At 40.9% G+C, this 17540-nt stretch overlaps 1 protein-coding gene across 2 annotated transcripts in view; it reads right to left on the reverse strand.

Annotated features, from left to right (window-relative positions):
• Positions 1-13746, reverse strand: part of LOC124722111 (potassium voltage-gated channel subfamily H member 2-like) — a 1246495-nt gene extending 1232749 nt beyond the window's left edge. For both annotated transcript variants that reach the window (XM_047247314.1, XM_047247313.1), the window contains exon 1: positions 13404-13746. In XM_047247314.1, the coding sequence (XP_047103270.1) occupies positions 13404-13479 (76 nt within the window). In that variant the 5' untranslated portion in view covers positions 13480-13746. The remainder of the gene's footprint in view (positions 1-13403) is intronic.
• Between the last annotated feature and the right edge of the window lie 3794 nt (positions 13747-17540).

The raw sequence follows: 17540 nt of genomic DNA on the forward strand, positions 1-17540 counted from the left end.
ACACTCGTCCGCCAGTTGGGGTATTTAAAGGTGTGTGCCTGCTGGGTTTCTCGCCCCCTAACAGAAGACCGTAATGTGCAACGAAGGACCATCTGCACGGAATTGCTTGCGCTTTACAAAGCTGGTCCTGACAATTTTTTGTCGAACATCTTTATAGACGATGAAACTTGGGTTCATGACTTCGAACCAGGAACAAAACGGCAATCAATGGAGTCGCGCGACAACATATGGTTCAAATGGCTCTGAGCACTATGCGACTTAACATATGAGGTCACCAGTCTCCTAGAACTTAGAACTACTTAAACCTAACTAACCTAAGGACATCACACACATCCATGCCCGAGGCAGGATTCGAACCTGCGATTGTAGCGGTCGCTCGGCTCCAGACTGTAGCGCCTAGAACCGCACGGCCACTCCGGCCGGCTTGAAGAAACAACTTCCGCTTGTTCGTCGCCACAAAAATGGAAACGAACTTCTCTTTCTCCACAACGCAAGGCCTCAAACAAGTCTACGCACCCAAAAGGAGCACACAAAACTTCAAGAGACTGTTCTTCCTCATCCACCCTACAGCCCGGATCTCGTATCTTCCGACTTCAATCTGTTCGTCCCAATGAAGGATGCACTCCGCGGAAAGCAGTACGTGGATGATGGGGAGGTTATTTATGCAGCAATATGTTGGCTCCGACGTCGACCAGTAGAGTAGTACCACGCGGGCACACAGGCTCCCCCTTTTAAGGTAACGTAAGATTATCGCACTGAACGGAGATTATTACAGAGACTTGATGACGATGTTAAAAGTAGTGTGACGTACCTGTGTCAGTTTGGAGTGCAGTGCTGGATTCAATAAAAGTTACCTGGGCTGCCACAGTAATGTGTAACTTACTTTTTGAAGTTCCCTGTTACATGAGATGGCTATATGACCCTGCACTGCCGAGCGAACAATACGTTCTCTGTGGCGCTAGCCACATGAGGCCGTTGAGATTCTGCATGGCGTTGAATATGGCCTTCCTGAACCCGTCGATTCGATATTCGCATGACAGGTGTGGGATCCTGACCAACGCGAGTAGCAATTTTGCGTAACTACAAACCGCAGTCTCGATAAGTCAGGATACTACGACTGTCAAATTTCGGTATGTGCTGGTAGACATATCACCTTACGCGAGGCACAACACGATCTTCTCATAAAAGATAAAACATTAAAATGCGATTTCTCCATGAGAAACCCGCTTACGTTATATACAGGCTTATTCGGAAAGTAAGGTACAATTGGCCGCAAAATGGAAACCACAGTGAAAATCAAAAATGTTTTATTTGTAAGAGTTAGCTACATCTTCCGGTTGCTTCTCTATATAGTCGCCGCCCTGGCTTAGACATCTGACGCAACGTTGTACCAACTTTCCAAAACCCTCGTCACAGAAGGCAGTCGCCTATGCTGTTTGCCAATTATCTATGCTGGTCCGCAGCTCGTTGTCTGTGCCAAAATGTGGTCTTCATGAGAGCAGAGATGAAAATCATGGGGAGCCTAGTCCAGGACGCACCGTGGGTGATCAAACACTTCCCATCGAAAACGCTGCAGGAACGTCCTCATTAACCCTGCAGTTTGCGGCCGAGAAATTGTCACAAAGAAGGAAATGCATGAAAGTTACGCTATGTGGGGTTGCCATGGAATCAGGAGAAATTTCTCAAGAGGCACACAAATTTCGTGGGAGTCACTATTTTCTAGGCATGTTTACGTTCTCACTGTGCACTCATACTGAAAAGAGCGGCGTGACGCGATTGATGGGCATATTAGACATACTGTCCAACATATATGGGCGAAGTTTCGTTGGATTTTCACTGCAGTTTCCATTTAGCGACCGATCGGAGCTAACTTTCCGAATAACCTCGTATATGACGTTACTCCTACATACTATGTGCGTATCCAGGCATTTTGTAAGCTTTGTTGTTTGCCTTCTTCATGGTGTTGCAGTTTTAATGGCTAGCAATACATTTAATCGTTCACGAAATTTGTCACGGGTAACATACCCCGTTTTGAACCCAACATCTCAGATCATGGCATCAGTACTAGAAATGCGAGTAATCTATACAAATATTTAAAATTAGTTACTTTGGTCTAGAAAGGTGTCCATCACTCAGGTACACACATTATAGCGTACCAACCGCCATAAAAAGTTTATTTATTGGTAAAGTTCAGTTTCAGAGGAGTTTAAAGAATTTATTAGTGGTCAACCCCCTTACTCCACTGAATAATTTCTTAGTAGAACTAGCTGATGTATACATTATTAATAATATGAAACAGCTTGAATGTTTCGTAAAATAAAGCTTTTGTACATCTTCGCAGCTGTAATGTAATCAGATAAGTAAGTATTCCAAATTGGTTTCTACTTGATGATGAGTGGCTATGTTACAGAGTTAAAAATTACCTTATGCACCCCAGTGTATATACATTCACATATCTGTGATAAGTTTGTTATTACCTCTTAAGTTGAAATACGTGCCAACTCAAGTCTAATTTTAACTACATATTTCATATCAGTATCACAGGCATCAGATGAAGCTGCTAAATATTCCAGAGGACTTTGTCCCGTATTGAAAAGTACCCATCAAAGAAATTTCTCAAACCAATCTGCGCGAATGGCAGTGTATTTATTCCTGTCTGCCGTACTAACGAAATACGCACACGCGAATGTTATTCTCTCTGTAGACGGATGACGTGCGCGAAATTCCGCATATATCTGCTCCGCAAGCCAATGCACACTGTATTATGGATGACACCCTGTAGTAGTATTAACCCATTATTGTCCCACTTCATTCACGTATGGGCTGAAAAAAATGCTCTAATCTCTATTATTTTCGTGAAGGCTACGTCAGATATATGATGAATGCAAAATAAAAGTGTTGAGCAGTCTACCTCAGTTCCCGGGTTTTCCAAATTTACTCAACACTGATTTGCGAGCACAGCGATGCCTGTTTTCACAGAATTAAGTTGCTTGAGTATATGCAGTACATTTCTATAGGGGCTGTACTGACCAAAAACGCCTCTGAATTCCTTCGATACATGCTGCCATACCTGCTGAAAACGGACTTCAAACACCGGAGCAGTAGGACCTACGCTTGAATTGCTTCCGCTACCATTTTTCAATCTGTTTTCTTTATTGATGCACCATTCTTTCTCAGGACCCTTACACCAGATCTTAGTCTGTACTGTTGATTTTACATCTTTGATCCATTTCATGTCGCTTCGTACTGCTGCCAGTTGGAATTTCAACGACGTTAGGCGCTTCAACGGCTTACCATTTATACTGCAATCAGATTAGGTATGGGATTCTTTCAATTCTTTATACAGACTTAGGGATTCAGTTCTGCCAATGATACATACTCTACATACTGCAACTAATATGAATAGAAACGTACTAATGGTCAATGCACAATTAACCTGACAAAATAAATTCCCAAAGAAAATATTTCCAAGGCCACCAGCGAAATGTTGTGCAGACTCTTGCAGCACAACAACCAACCAAGTCTACTACTTGACTGAAACCAGTTATAACAAGAAATAAAAAGAACAATGATAGGTAACAGAGATTTAGTAATCGATATAACCAATAACTCAATATTAAGTCTTGATCACGGGAATTTACTCTTCGTAAGTCGGAGACATGTTGAGCCACCAATACTCGCGTTACTGACACATACTAAGTAATGACGCCTAAAACTGCGCCAAGTTTACCATTTACTGATACCAAGCAGGTTTAGTCTGTCAGGGCGAGGCGCGGTAAGTAAAATACCAACAGAACATGTATAGAAAAATGTAAGAATATTCTTAGACACAAAGATGGCGACTAGAGAAGGGATCATTAACACTTATTAACATTAATTACGGAGGCCACACACAATAAAAGTATTCATTCTCTGCGAATCTGTTTGTGAAAGGCAGGGGAGGAATATTCGATGGTGGCTGTTTAATTCAGAACAACCACTCCAGAACGATTCTTCCAACTCTTCCTGCTGCAGAGCAGAAATGACACAAAGCGCGAGCCCCGTGTAGAAAGAACGTCCTACAGCCTAGAACCAAGTGCGGATTTTGTCAAACTCTCCTCGGTTTTTGACATACTTTTCTCACCTATTACGCATGAGCATTCGTCTGCCATCTAACATGTCCTTTGCTGGCAGATGTAACATTTTGCAGCACTTACACCTGTCGAAACACACTAACTCCACACCGTTTTAATGCGACGTAGACAAGAAGGGGTATTCGCATTTAGAAACATTAAACATGACGTGACTGGAAGTCCTGACCTCCATTTACAAAGTTACATAACTCTGTAGGGATTTTCGGCAGAAAGTAGCTGAAGTAGAGCACGGACATGCCACCTCCACCGTCAGCATCGTAAGCTGACGAATGCCACGCGCTTAAACAGACGTCATACATACGTCAAATTTGTATCAACGAATTACGCTGAAAGACTGTCTACCTACCAAGCAGATCCAACATACGAGCATATACGAGCATTCTGGTGATAATCAAAGCACGGTTAACTGGAGTAAACTTTTTCCGGAATCAATAATATTGCTTCAAGCTACCGAATTTCCTAGAGCACTAAGTGTCAGATCTTGACGAAAATTCGCTTCAATGATACAAAAAATTAACCAGAAAGTTAAATCGTTCGCATAAAATATTGGTGCAGTGATATAATCGTGTGCTTAGTGTAAACTTATTTGGTAAGGAACAGGGATGTGGTCACCGGCAATGGTTGATCTATTCTTTCCTTTCCCTGTTTATTGTTTTACGATACATTCCAGGCCTGAGGGAGACAGTACCACAGATCATCTCTGCCCCATCAGCGAAACTGCCTACAACAAAAGCGATACATTCGCACAGGCTTCTAACGACGAGTGTAATTTCCTATCGATGCCTATGAGTTCACGTTTCTACAATAGCCTACTTTGATTCACTTTGTCAGTCTCTTAGTATGTACGTTTTGTAATTAATTTCTTATCTTCCATCTGTGGATGAAGGGAGCCCCATGCATACAAGGGCGATCTTTACGGAATCCACCTATATTTGAATTACTTGCATCCACAGTCCTAAAGAATTTTGTGAATGCAGTAATTGAATGTATTACGATGTTATTAAATGCATTTCTTTCCGATCATAGTTTCGGCTATTGTGCCATTCCTACCCAATATTTCACTATGAAGCGCGTCAAGGTACATTCATTTCTCTTAAAGTCGTTATTCCCGTGTCAAGAATATTCATTTATTCCGTGCCATTTGAACAATAACACAGGATTCCTCAGCATCTACACGAAAGGGCGTTGCACTACAGGCGTGACAGCTGGCATAATAGCCGAAGTCGCGATCGTAAAGAAATACATTTGATAACAGTCAAGTGGAAAAAGTTGAATGCCCGGAATACATCTAGTTGTTCTTCTCTGCGGTCCTCTATTATTCCCGTCTTACGCTCTTAGCATGCATCTTATTCTTTTACAACGGGATCTTTTCTTCCCACTCATGTTTATTAGACACAACGACCTTGATTTTACGAACCTTCCACGGCTCAAATTTAATATAGTTCTTCTAATATTATATGCTGTCATACTCAAACACTTTCCCGTGCACGATTTCCTGTTTGGTTGATTGAACTGTTTATCCCCAATCTTAGCTCAGAAGCTTCAAGTATCTGATAGGTTTGCCATTTGATTCCATATGCATCGTCCTCAGTACTACTGACCAAGATGCGCAACGCACTTGACGCTGTTTCTTTAGACTCTGTGTAGGGATCCGCTTTTTACTCCGTGTCCAGATTCATTTTTCGCTTACCTGTTTTTTTTTTCTCTAGGAAGTGTTTCTTCTCTTGGCTAGATTCCTATGTACAACGTTTTGCACGAACGTTCCATTCGACATCCATGTTAAGTTTAATTTGATGTATGTGCTTCAACATCCTGTGTCGGTGTGATGACGACGGCGGTTCAGATCTCTGTATTTAGGTTTTTCACTGTTTTCCTAAATTGCGTAAGGTAAATGCCTTCGGAAAGGACACGGCCTATTTCCTTCCTCATCCCTCCCCCGATCCGAGCTTGTACTTAGGCCCGGCGGACATAAAATCTTGTTCTACTTCCTTCCGACACTACGTCTAATATTTTTTCTTCTAATAACTGTGTTTTGTGAGTGTCCTCCAATTCATATATAATAATTCTATAGGTTCTCTCCTCAGTTAAGAAAAATAAAGGAACGATTGTCGATTTGAAAGTTCCGTCGACGTACTCAGAAGCGAAATACTAGTTCGGATAGAACGAGAATGGGGAAGGAAAGATAGTTCGGCGTTCATTTAAGCAACGAACCCCAAATCACCTGAAGTAGTTTACGGAAAGCAGGGAAAAACTACATCGTATAACTGATCAAGGATCTGAAGCCGCCTTTTGCTCCATGGTGCTAATCAGATCACAACTTTCGGAAACGCACATGCTTAACAAGCAGGAGTGCAGCAGACACCAACTATGTTCGTTAATCATTTTTCGCACGATGACCTTCGTAAACAATAAAATATCAGTTTCCTTCACCAGTCCAGCAGCGCCTTGTCAAACTGCCTAGAAGCAAGGGCTAATATCGGAACTCCATCGAGTCATTTAATTTTAAACGATTTCAGGTGGCGACGTGTAGAGAAGTAATGGATTTGCACGGACCAGTGATTCAGCAATTGCTCCTGCAGATATCGATACTGCATCTGACCAACAGGCGACTCCGTGTGAGTTGTTGTTGTTGTTGATGATGATGATGTTTGGTTTGTGGAGCGATGACTGGGTGTTGTGTGATGTCCTTAGGTTAGTTAGGTTTAAGTAGTTCTAAGTTCTAGGCGACTGATGACCCCAGAAGTTGAGTCGCATAGTGCTCAGAGCCATTTGAACAATTTTTTTGAACTTAGGACAACTCTGCAGTGATGCATGCGCTGCTCATTGTTACACCTCGGTTTGCTCTCCGTGGATAAAGGTTAAGGTTAGATTTCAGTGCGATCTCTGGCCTCTCCACTGCTTAGAAGAACTCCTAAAATTATTTAAAGAAATCTGACAATTCTGTAATTAATATGGCCACCAGAATGTTATCTATGTTTTGGAATACTATATAGTTTTTAAAGGAGGAAAATAAATTTCTTTAAGTATATGCTTCTTTTCGACTCTGAGTAACAAGCATGAGGGTAAAGTTGCTAGGTCTCCTTAGGCTCCTGCAGGGAACGACAAATGCTTACGCTTAGCCATATTGTTTTCTGTGTCACTCTGGTAAGCTGAATTTCAAATAACAACGGCTCAATGAAGAATAGATGACTCATACAAAAGCAGGATATTCAGTGCTGAATATTGTGTTTTCCCTGTCCATCCACGGCTATTTACTAATAAATTTCTGCAGGAATGATATACAGAAGTATAGGATGATATCCTCTACTACCTGAAAGTTGGAAAAAAAGATTAATGATGAATTTAGTTACTGTATTTATGTACGTTCTAAAGTATTTTATACGTACATTGCACCATCTAATTATAGACAAAAATTTCCTAAACCTACTCGGGAATCTTTTGCTACGCATCGTATGTAATTGCTGAAGCAGTGTGTTGCCCATTGTGTATCAGTCAGAAAGTTCCCCGAATACCACTTACTGTGTGATATGTGACATAAATATTTACTTCATTAACTATGTTCTTCTGCTATTTTGTTAAGTACAATCGTCGCGGAAGATCAGTAATTTTTTGCGTTGCTACTCCCATTAGTATAAACTAAGCGTTTCCATAAAAACAGACGTTTCCATAATCTTCAATCAAACCATTTTTTTTTACTTTTTAGAACCCTTATTAGTTTACAATGATGAGGGAAGTAGCTCAAAAATTTACTGATTTTCCACGACGGGTATACTGTACAGAATAGCATGTGAATATGTGTAATGAAGTCAATATTTCAGTCTCTTTATTTGTCGCATCAACAAAAAGATTCTTACATTCTCAATCATTAAAACAAATGTCCGCCCAAGTCCATGAGTTGCCACATCTGAGCGAATTCTCCAATACTGCGACCAGCAACTTGTGTGTAAAAGTAAATGAGAGACAGTGAGAGTATGGATCATCGCTCCACGAATTCAGCAATGGAGCCTTGCAGCGTATGACTTCTCTTAATATAACTGGAAACAGAATCATAATTTAAAAATAAAATGAATGAAGCATTGTATTTTAGTTTGAGCTTGTATTATAACCCCGCCATTTCTTTTTGTGTCACGTAACTGAAACGTCACAGAGAAAAGTAATAACAGAATATAATTACCAAAGCATCGGAAAACTCGTGTATCAAAACGAAATGAAACTCTTCGCTTCTCTTTGTTGTTGTTATTGTTCAATTGCTCCACTTGCACAATCAGCTGCTTTACGCAAGTGCTGCAATAGGCTTACTCGCCTTCTCCGATCCACGCACGAGTTATTCGTGCCCTTTACAAACAATCTTAGTCCGATACATGAAGGTATGAAGAGCTTCTCTGCGACTAAACTGATACTCGGGGGTCTCAGTGCACTTAAAGATGTTCGTCTCTGTGCGAGTATCAAACTTCCCGTACTCACCTAACACTAGCCACTGTTAAAGCACATAAGCACACTATTTGCGATGCAGTAGCAATGATGTTGATGGTACGTAATCGTTATTATGACTATGCTGAAACTCAGCTATTTTGTAATGTGTTCCATAGCACAAACAAGCCGCAACAATACTTCTGAACAAGTTGGCTCTGAGCATTATGGGACTTAACATCTGTGGTCATCAGTCCCCTAGAACTTAGAACTACTTAAACCTAACTAACCTAAGGACATCACACACATCCATGCTATTTGCGATGCAGTAGCAATGATGTTGATGGTACGTAATCGTTATTATGACTATGCTGAAACTCAGCTATTTTGTAATGTGTTCCATAGCACAAACAAGCCGCAACAATACTTCTGAACAAGTTGGCTCTGAGCATTATGGGACTTAACATCTGTGGTCATCAGTCCCCTAGAACTTAGAACTACTTAAACCTAACTAACCTAAGGACATCACACACATCCATGCCCGAGGCAGGATTCGAACCTGCGACCGTAGCAGTCGCGCGGTTCCGGACTGAGCGCCTTAACCGCGAGATCACCGCGGCCGGCTCTGAACAAGTATTAGACCAACCAGCGACAAGGGCGCATGTATAGTTAACCCCATGGCTAAATGGCAGTTCCACACAGATCATTTACATGCCACAGCTGTTAATTAGGTGGCATAATTAACTCACATGGCCGAACTTAACTTCTTAAAAGTGTATAGAAAATATGAGAGATGGCCTACCATCTTAAAATTCCTCAACTGCTTCGATACCATTTAAATGATTATTTTATCTGTAGAATGTAGAGAAAATTTAAAGGTGTAAACAGGAAAGAAGTACACGCATTATACAAAATCTCTCGACGTCAGAGGAAAGCGTTTGACACGGTACCTCACGGTAGAGTGTTGACGAAGGTCCGAGTATAACGATTAGGTTCCCAGATATGTGACTCGAAGACTTCATAAGTAATCAAATCAACCAGTATGTTGTCGTAGACGGCGAGTGTTCATCAGAAACTAGGGTATAGTCAGGAGTGCCGCAAGAAAGGGAGATAGGTTCGCTCAATTCTCTATATACATAAATGACCTGACGGACAGGGTGAGCAGCGACTTAGGCTACTTGATGAAGCTGTGGTGCACGGGAAGGTGTCGTCGTTGAGTGACTGCATGAGGATACAAGAGGACTTAGACAGAATTTCTAGTAGGTGTGATGAATGACAGCTTGCGCTAAGTGAAGAGAAATGTAAGTTAACGCGTATGCGCGGGAAAAACAATCCAGTGACGTTCGATTACAGCATCGGCAGTGTGCTGCTTGACGCAGTCGCATCGATTAGATGTCTAGGAGTAACGCTGCAAAACGTTATGAATGGAACGAGCATATCAGATTGGTAGTAGGGAAGGCGAGTGGCGGGCTTAATTTTATTCGAAGAATTTTTGGGAAGTGTAGCTCGTACATAAAGGAGATGGCGTATACAACACGATTTCGACCCATTCTTGAGTACTGCTCGAGTGTTTGGGACCTAGTCGAATTAGAGAAAGATATCGAAGCATTTCAGAGGCGTGTTGCTAGATCTGTTACCGATGGGTTCGATCAGCACCCAAGTTTTACGGAGATGCTTCGTGAACTAAAATGGGTATCCCTACAGGAAAGGCGACGTTCTTTTCGCGAGGCTCTACTGAGGGAATTTAGAGCACTGGGATTTAAGGACGACTGACGTCACCGTACATTTCGCGGATGGGCCACGAAGATGTGATTAGAGAAATTAGGGGTTTTACAAACAGTTATAGACAGTCGCTTTTTCCTCGCTCTATTTCCGAGTCTAATACGAAAGGAAATGATTTGTAGCTGTACGTGGTACCCTCCACCATGGACCACACAGTGGCTTGCGGAGTAGGTATGTGGATGTACACGTAGATTCAGTTGTTTTAAATGACGCAAGCTAACAGTGAATCATCTAGGATGGCTTTGCCAAATTAATAGTTACCGTGTCAATTAGCCAATCCTACACTTGTTAATATTTGGAACACGCCTGTTTATGTATAGAACAGAGAAGCGGGTTGTCAGCGTTATCCCTGTATCAGAACGTGTAATTCGTATCCTCGATATTTTTATCACCTTCTTGCCAAATATTAAGTACAATAAAGTTAACTGTTGTAGTCGCAGGAACGTAAAACTACTAAGTATTAATATTATTTCATTCGACGTCAACTGCACAACACTCAAATAAAACAACACATCGAGTATCCTGACACTGTATTGGCTTTCACGGCCGTTGCCAGTTTCTATAAAATTTTGGCGGAGACCACTTGCAGTATTAGTCGACAACCTGACGATGCGGTTGCATATCAGATAAAAGTTACTGAAGCTGTATTAATGTCTTTGGCGTGAAAATATAGTTTTCTTCCACATAAACGAAGAAGGATGCAAATAAATTCCTAAGCAAAGCAGGTAAAAATTTACTTGTAATTTTATTCCTTGAGACAATAATGTGGAAACTTTTCTTCCTGTAAAAGTCGTTCATAAATGGTAATAACTGGAAGTTTTTATTCTAAATAAATTTTAATAGCTGCGACTCGCGCTTATGTTCCATTGACACAATTTTTAATTTAATGTAACGGAGCGAATATATCTGCCGAGTTTATCGTTGTTCGCTGTCAACTTGGTTTCACACGGCTTATTGTTAAAGGAGGACAGGGGAGGACAGAGAGCGAGAGGGGGCGACAGGAGTTTGGAACATTCTACATTTCTGTTTTTAGACCACCTAGAACTTTCTTAACGACGCATTTAATGTGAACTTTAGTTCATTCTCCGTTGTTAACAACAACAATTGAATTGCGAGCTACTACTGTCAGCCCTGCACAGAACAGCGCCTTTGCAACTGTTTCAGATGACTGCGCAAAACAATGCATCCAGAGAAAAATATGTCTCTTTCATGCCAAAGACAACCAACTCCTCTAGCAAACGAAAGAACTTTACTTTCACGATTTCTCATTTACAATTCGCTTATCCCACAACTGCATAAAATTGACTATTCAGAAGGATAAAACCGGTGCACAGGTGGATATTTATACTTTTAATCAAGTTTCTGTGTCCACCTGAAATCATTATATTTTTTGTATTAAATAAAATTGTGCACCTCACATGAAAATTTTTTTCATCTTGCGAAAATCTCAGCAAACATTCAATCACTAATTTTCATGAAGAAGCTAAATATGTTCATCAAGCACAAATTATGAGGCGCACACACGATGAAGCTGCGGACGTTTCGAGAGAAGTAGTTGTCTCACTCTGCACCTGTGAAGAAAACAATGTGATAAAACTACTAGTGCCTCGCAACAATTAAACATTAACCTGCGATTTAGGAGTGAGCGTTGTATAGCGAAAGTAAAAGTACTATATGTGGAATCTTTAGAGCCACGGCCATTGAAAACAACCAGAACCATCAAACTATTCTGTATTACACTCATCTGTTACATCTTCTGCAAGATGCCAAAAGACAGGGGGCGCAGTTATATGTTCGGGTCGCAATATGTCAAAAAGAAATCACTAGAAGTAGACATATTGAAATAATAATCACAGTCTCACGTAGGTGCACTAAATCAGAACGATTGTAATGGAAAGTATAAGTCAGTCACAACTTGATTTTACATCTTTTTACTTGAAAACCTCTGTTGCCAGTTTCGAATTCTAATTCACCCTAACAGGGGTTACACACTTATTTCGTCAAAAAGTCTCATGCTGCTTGTTTCACATACGTGACTAACAAACTTAGTAAATAGTCGCTGACCATGAATTTGGTAAATTCCAAACAAGTAAAGGTATTTTTTACATAAAGTTACTTACAACCAAATTATGGCTGATTGCTGCTATCTATATAAAATTTTTTGTATTCCATAAGTAACGTTTCTCTACAAATACTGGTATTTAACAAAATAGCAGTACTAATTGCGGTTTGGATTGCAGATTTCAGCGAGTGACTATAAGTAAATCTAGACTGTAGTGTAAAACACATTTTTCTTTAACCTTAGAAAATTAATTCAATATAACTGATTTTTGTTCGGCTAAAACTTCCTTGAACTCTTTGCAAATACTCAAAAAGACTAAATTGCAGAGCTTAACTGAAGTAAACATGGGTCACATTTTGCAAACGCACATTTCTAACGAATGAAATTTGTAATGCGCCGGTCCCGGTAAATACCTCAATTCAGACCTGACATTTACAGCAGCTGACGCGCACGTAACTGCGCCACTCTTAATAATCGGATCACGCACGTCATACAGTTGGAAATGACATATACCCTTTTGCTTAAAGAGAGATGACTTCCGTCGTTTTAAATCTTTATTCTTTGAAATTTCAGGAACAACGAACACACGGTAGAACGCTAAAAGGCTTCAGCACAGAATTGGAAATATGTTTAATTGAAGGCTCAAAATTTACTCTTATACATGTTTCTTTCTCATCTGACCAATAAGCTATTGTGAAAATAAACTACGAAATAACTTAAAAATAACCGTCTCAGAAGGCGCATAAAATAATATAACGACAAAGCAAAAAAGCCTCCAGACAAAAGTCAGGGGAAAGGCTCGCTTACGCAATTAAGAATGCGCCCTCGGTTTATTGCGAGCGCGCAGTTTATTTAGAGCACACTCAGGAATCGCTTGCGAATGATACACCGTTACACAGCTATATCTGTACCAGGGCAGCACGTAATTTGGCGCTGAGTACACTCGATATCTGTATCAGTTGTCGTTAATGACTGAATAGATACTAACTCTTAAAGTCATAAAATTGTGTACTTACTATGAGTGTCAAATTTTCGTATAATTGTCTCGATGATTGTAGTCCGTGGAGCGACGTGTCCTCTTCGAACTGGCATTGCTGAATCTACTTGTTCAATACAAAACCAATGTTTACCGCGTAAAAAATACAAAGCTCAACACCACACACACACGATTCGGTATTTTAGGTTTTCACTCGTCTGCTCGAGGGTCTCCGAATGACTAAGCACGAAAGCGGGTTATCTACATTTTAAGTTCTATTTTAAGCAGCTGCCGTTACCCTAAATCGAAAATTGAAACGAAAATGTGAAAGAGTTACTACGCGACTAGAGAGCGGAGCATCGGCCGACCTACTGCGTAGGCGGACGCCGGCACACTGCGCGTCGCCGTCGGTAGCAGAGGCGGAGGGGGCCGGGGCCTGCGCAGCCTGGCGCAGGGGGCGCTACCAGTCAAATGCGCCCAACGCAGCCAACACGGCGAGCGGCGAGCGTAATCAAATGATGAGGCGCCCAAGCCACGGCTGCTCACAACTAACATTCTGTCGTGTCGAGTTTTCTGTCTAGCTACAGCTATAGCATTCTCCTGTAGAAACTTCCAGCTTTTTTTGTCTGTTTTGCGGTCGAATTGAAAATTTTCATGTAGACTGGGGCATAACGCCAAACTTGTTCTGACGTTTCAAAATATTTCAGATGTAGAAACGTGCACGTGCAACGACAGTGTGACGCTGACTGGTGCAGCAACTACGAACAAGAACACGAAACAATTACAAAAGTACCTGCTGCAACTACACTGCTGAGGAGTTTACGACTGTCTGTGACACGTAGTTTGCGTTGTACACTGTATTTAGCTGCCTTTATAATTATGAATATCAGCAGCAACAGGAGTATAGCAAAAGACAATAGGAAGTTTCAAATTAGAGAACCGTTAAATGGGTGAGTAGAAACAATGGGATGAATAGAATCGAAACTTCTAAAAAAGTTTTATGTTTTCGTGTCAGAAGGAAACATGGGAGCATCATTAAAAGGTTGGTTTGTCCACCTTGGTACTGAACCAGTTTAACAGGGAGATTATGAATTTCAAAGCTGACGACACTGTCAATACACGTTTTGATCACTATATAACAAACATCGGAAGTGTTACTGAATGTGCTTACTGCGAACTTTAATTGTAATTACAAATATAAATTCTGTTGTTTTAATAGTGCACGGTAAGCAGATTTGCAATCCCGCTTCGTTAACCAAAAGTTCAGTTTTAAAATATACTTTAGTCTGTCTTGTCTTCCGACTAATTGAAAATGAAGGGTTCTGTTCTCAGAACTTTTGGGGTGAATAGAGTTTCTTCAGAAGAAGACAAAGAATTTGACGGAAATGAAGCATCTGGCACTGTTCTCATCCCAGGACATTAGGTAGTGATTAAAGTATATGGAAAAGTAGGCAGTCATTTAGATCGTATGGATGCACAATTTTTTATTTAGAAGGCCAACGCTATGTTGATATTTTATTGAAAAAAGGCCGATTAGACGCGTTTATTTTAACAGATGAGTCATTGTTTTAGTCAAGGAGATGCTCAAAAGCTCTTCGTTACTTCTGGGGTACGACTTGAGATTGAGACATGGTTTTTAAACATGATGTCACTGACTTAAGGTGTAAACAAAAAGGCCGAGTTCATCAATTTCATGTTAAAATAAAGTAATTAGAGATATGACAATTTTTATTTGGAAAACAGAACAAAAAGTATAATTCATGCAACATTTTTTTACTTTTTCTATCAAATAAAACTATGCTGAACCAGATCAAATTTCTTTGTTATTCTTCTAAATCAAGAACAGATTCTGACATAGCCCTATTCATCCCTAAGAGCCGGCCGCTGTGACCGAGCGGCTCTAGGCCCTTCAGTCCGTAACCGCGCCGCTGCTACGGTCGTAGGTTCGAATCCTGCCTCGGCCATGGATGTGTGTGATGTGCTTAGGTTAGTTAGGTTTAAGTAGTTCTAAGTCTAGGGGACTGATGACCTTAGATGTTAAGTCCCATGGTGCTTAGAGCCATTTGAGGCATCCCTAAGACCAATAAATAGGAAATAATAATGAGATTTACACTACTTTTTCTGTTGACCCCTCTTTTACCGGAGTGAATAGAAAGATAAAGTTTTTTACTTTTTACGATATAGAATCACGAGGTAAAGCCCAAAACTAATTATAAATATAAATACAACACCTATAATCTCACATAATTTTGATTTTCATGTTTCTTTTTAAAAATATCATTTTTATCTTTTGAAGTTCAAAAGTGTTTCTATTCACTCAATTTTATAGTAATTACAATTAGGTTGTGACGGATCGAACCTACAAAGGGAGCCGGGATTCGAGAGTTTCCCAGTAGTTGCTACACTGGCAGGATCTTCTCGTTGCGCATCTCACTCAGGAATACCGGTAGGAATTTGAGACTATGCTTCCTACACTTCATCGATGACGGGGGCTATTATCACCTGAAAGTAAATAGTTGGACTTCTAAGCTTTATTTAGCACAATCTTACGAACAAACACGAGATTGTGTCTGGGCGCACGAAAATTCTTCAAATGGTTCAAATGGCTCTGAGCACTATGCGACTTAACTTCTGAGATCATCAGTCGCCTAGAACTTAGAACTAATTAAACCTAACTAACCTAAGGACATCACACACATCCATGCCCGAGGCAGGATTCGAACCTGCGACCGTAGCGGTCGCTCGGTTCCAGACTGTAGCGCCTAGAACCGCACGGCCACTCCGGCCGGCACGAAAATTCTTGTTCACGCATTTCAGTGCTGGAATTATTAACCTTTTCGCTATGGTGAACTTCTGTAGAAGTCGGGAGTAAATGTGTCGTTCAGTCGGTGGACTGCAGCAGTCGAGTGCGGCCCAGCCGGTGGACTGATGTAGCAGTTCCGCTCCGCTTCACTACGCTCGACTTGTCTGGAAGTTTGACTTACCTGTGTGCATCACTAGCGGGTTTGTTCAGTGTCTGTAGTTGACAAGTGTCACTAGATGGCAGTTGCATTCAGTTACAAAACGTTGGTTTCGATTCAGTTGACTGCTCATTTCCCGCCACGTTTCGAATCTGAAGTGACGTGTTGTTAACCTCAGTTTGTACTAGAAGTGATGTGGCAGATAAGCGATATACTGTGGAGGACGCTCTTTCTCTCATACCGGGTAGTGACTCTGAATCATCGTCCGAATCTGACGACGAACATGAAACACCTATTGTGGCTTCCTCTACATCAGGTACGCGTGCTACTCCAGCTGTTCCAGTGACATCCCCAGACTTGGATTTGTGCACAGACATGACACACAATATCAAAAACATGTGTGATTTGTATAAATATTTTCCCGAATAAATATTCAATAAAATGTCCAATAATTGTGATACACTACGAGCGTGAAAGCAGGACAGAGTGGCGCCGCGGGCTGCGTGAAAAATGCGCCGTACAGCTAGCACGGCCGGGCGGGACTCGCGCTCGTCCACAGCGCACGACGCAACCATCACGTGAAAGGGTTAAAGAAGTCGTCGAATATATACCATCATAGACGGGCTATCAGCTTAGTATTGCATGGATCATGTGCATGATATATGTCAAATAAGGAAGTTTAACAGTTTATATCTGGACGCTAGGTATGTTACATCTCCGCGGCGCTTTATTGACGAAAGCTAGATGTAATAATTTGCCTACTAGGAGTTAAAGAGAAACACAGATGCTGTTATGCAATTCAGACGACGATGCTGATGCCAATCAAAGTAAACCTGAGGTTTTGTCCAACACTGCCTCATAAGCGAGACTTTGTAGAAGTAGTTTTTACCTATTTTTCTATTTTTGTGTGATTCCAAGGAATACTTTTTAGCTTGTCAAATACTTAAAATTTCTGTTTAACGCTGTTTTCTTAAGGTTTCCCTGCATTACAGCGGTTACTTTCTGTTACAAACCGTAAAAAAAAAAAATGCACACGTCAAAAAAAGTTTTGCATCGCCCCGGTTTCGAGAGTTCCGGAAACTGTACAGAAAATTAGAATAGAGATCAACATAAACATCATTTCCACCCTTTTTATTGCTCATGGAAACCATACATTGCATGTTGTAGTACCATACAGCGAGACATTCAGAATTGGTGGTCCAGATTGCTGTACACAC

The sequence above is a fragment of the Schistocerca piceifrons genome, chromosome X (genome assembly GCF_021461385.2).
Source record: "Schistocerca piceifrons isolate TAMUIC-IGC-003096 chromosome X, iqSchPice1.1, whole genome shotgun sequence".
In the NCBI taxonomy this organism is placed as follows: Eukaryota; Metazoa; Arthropoda; class Insecta; order Orthoptera; family Acrididae; genus Schistocerca; species Schistocerca piceifrons.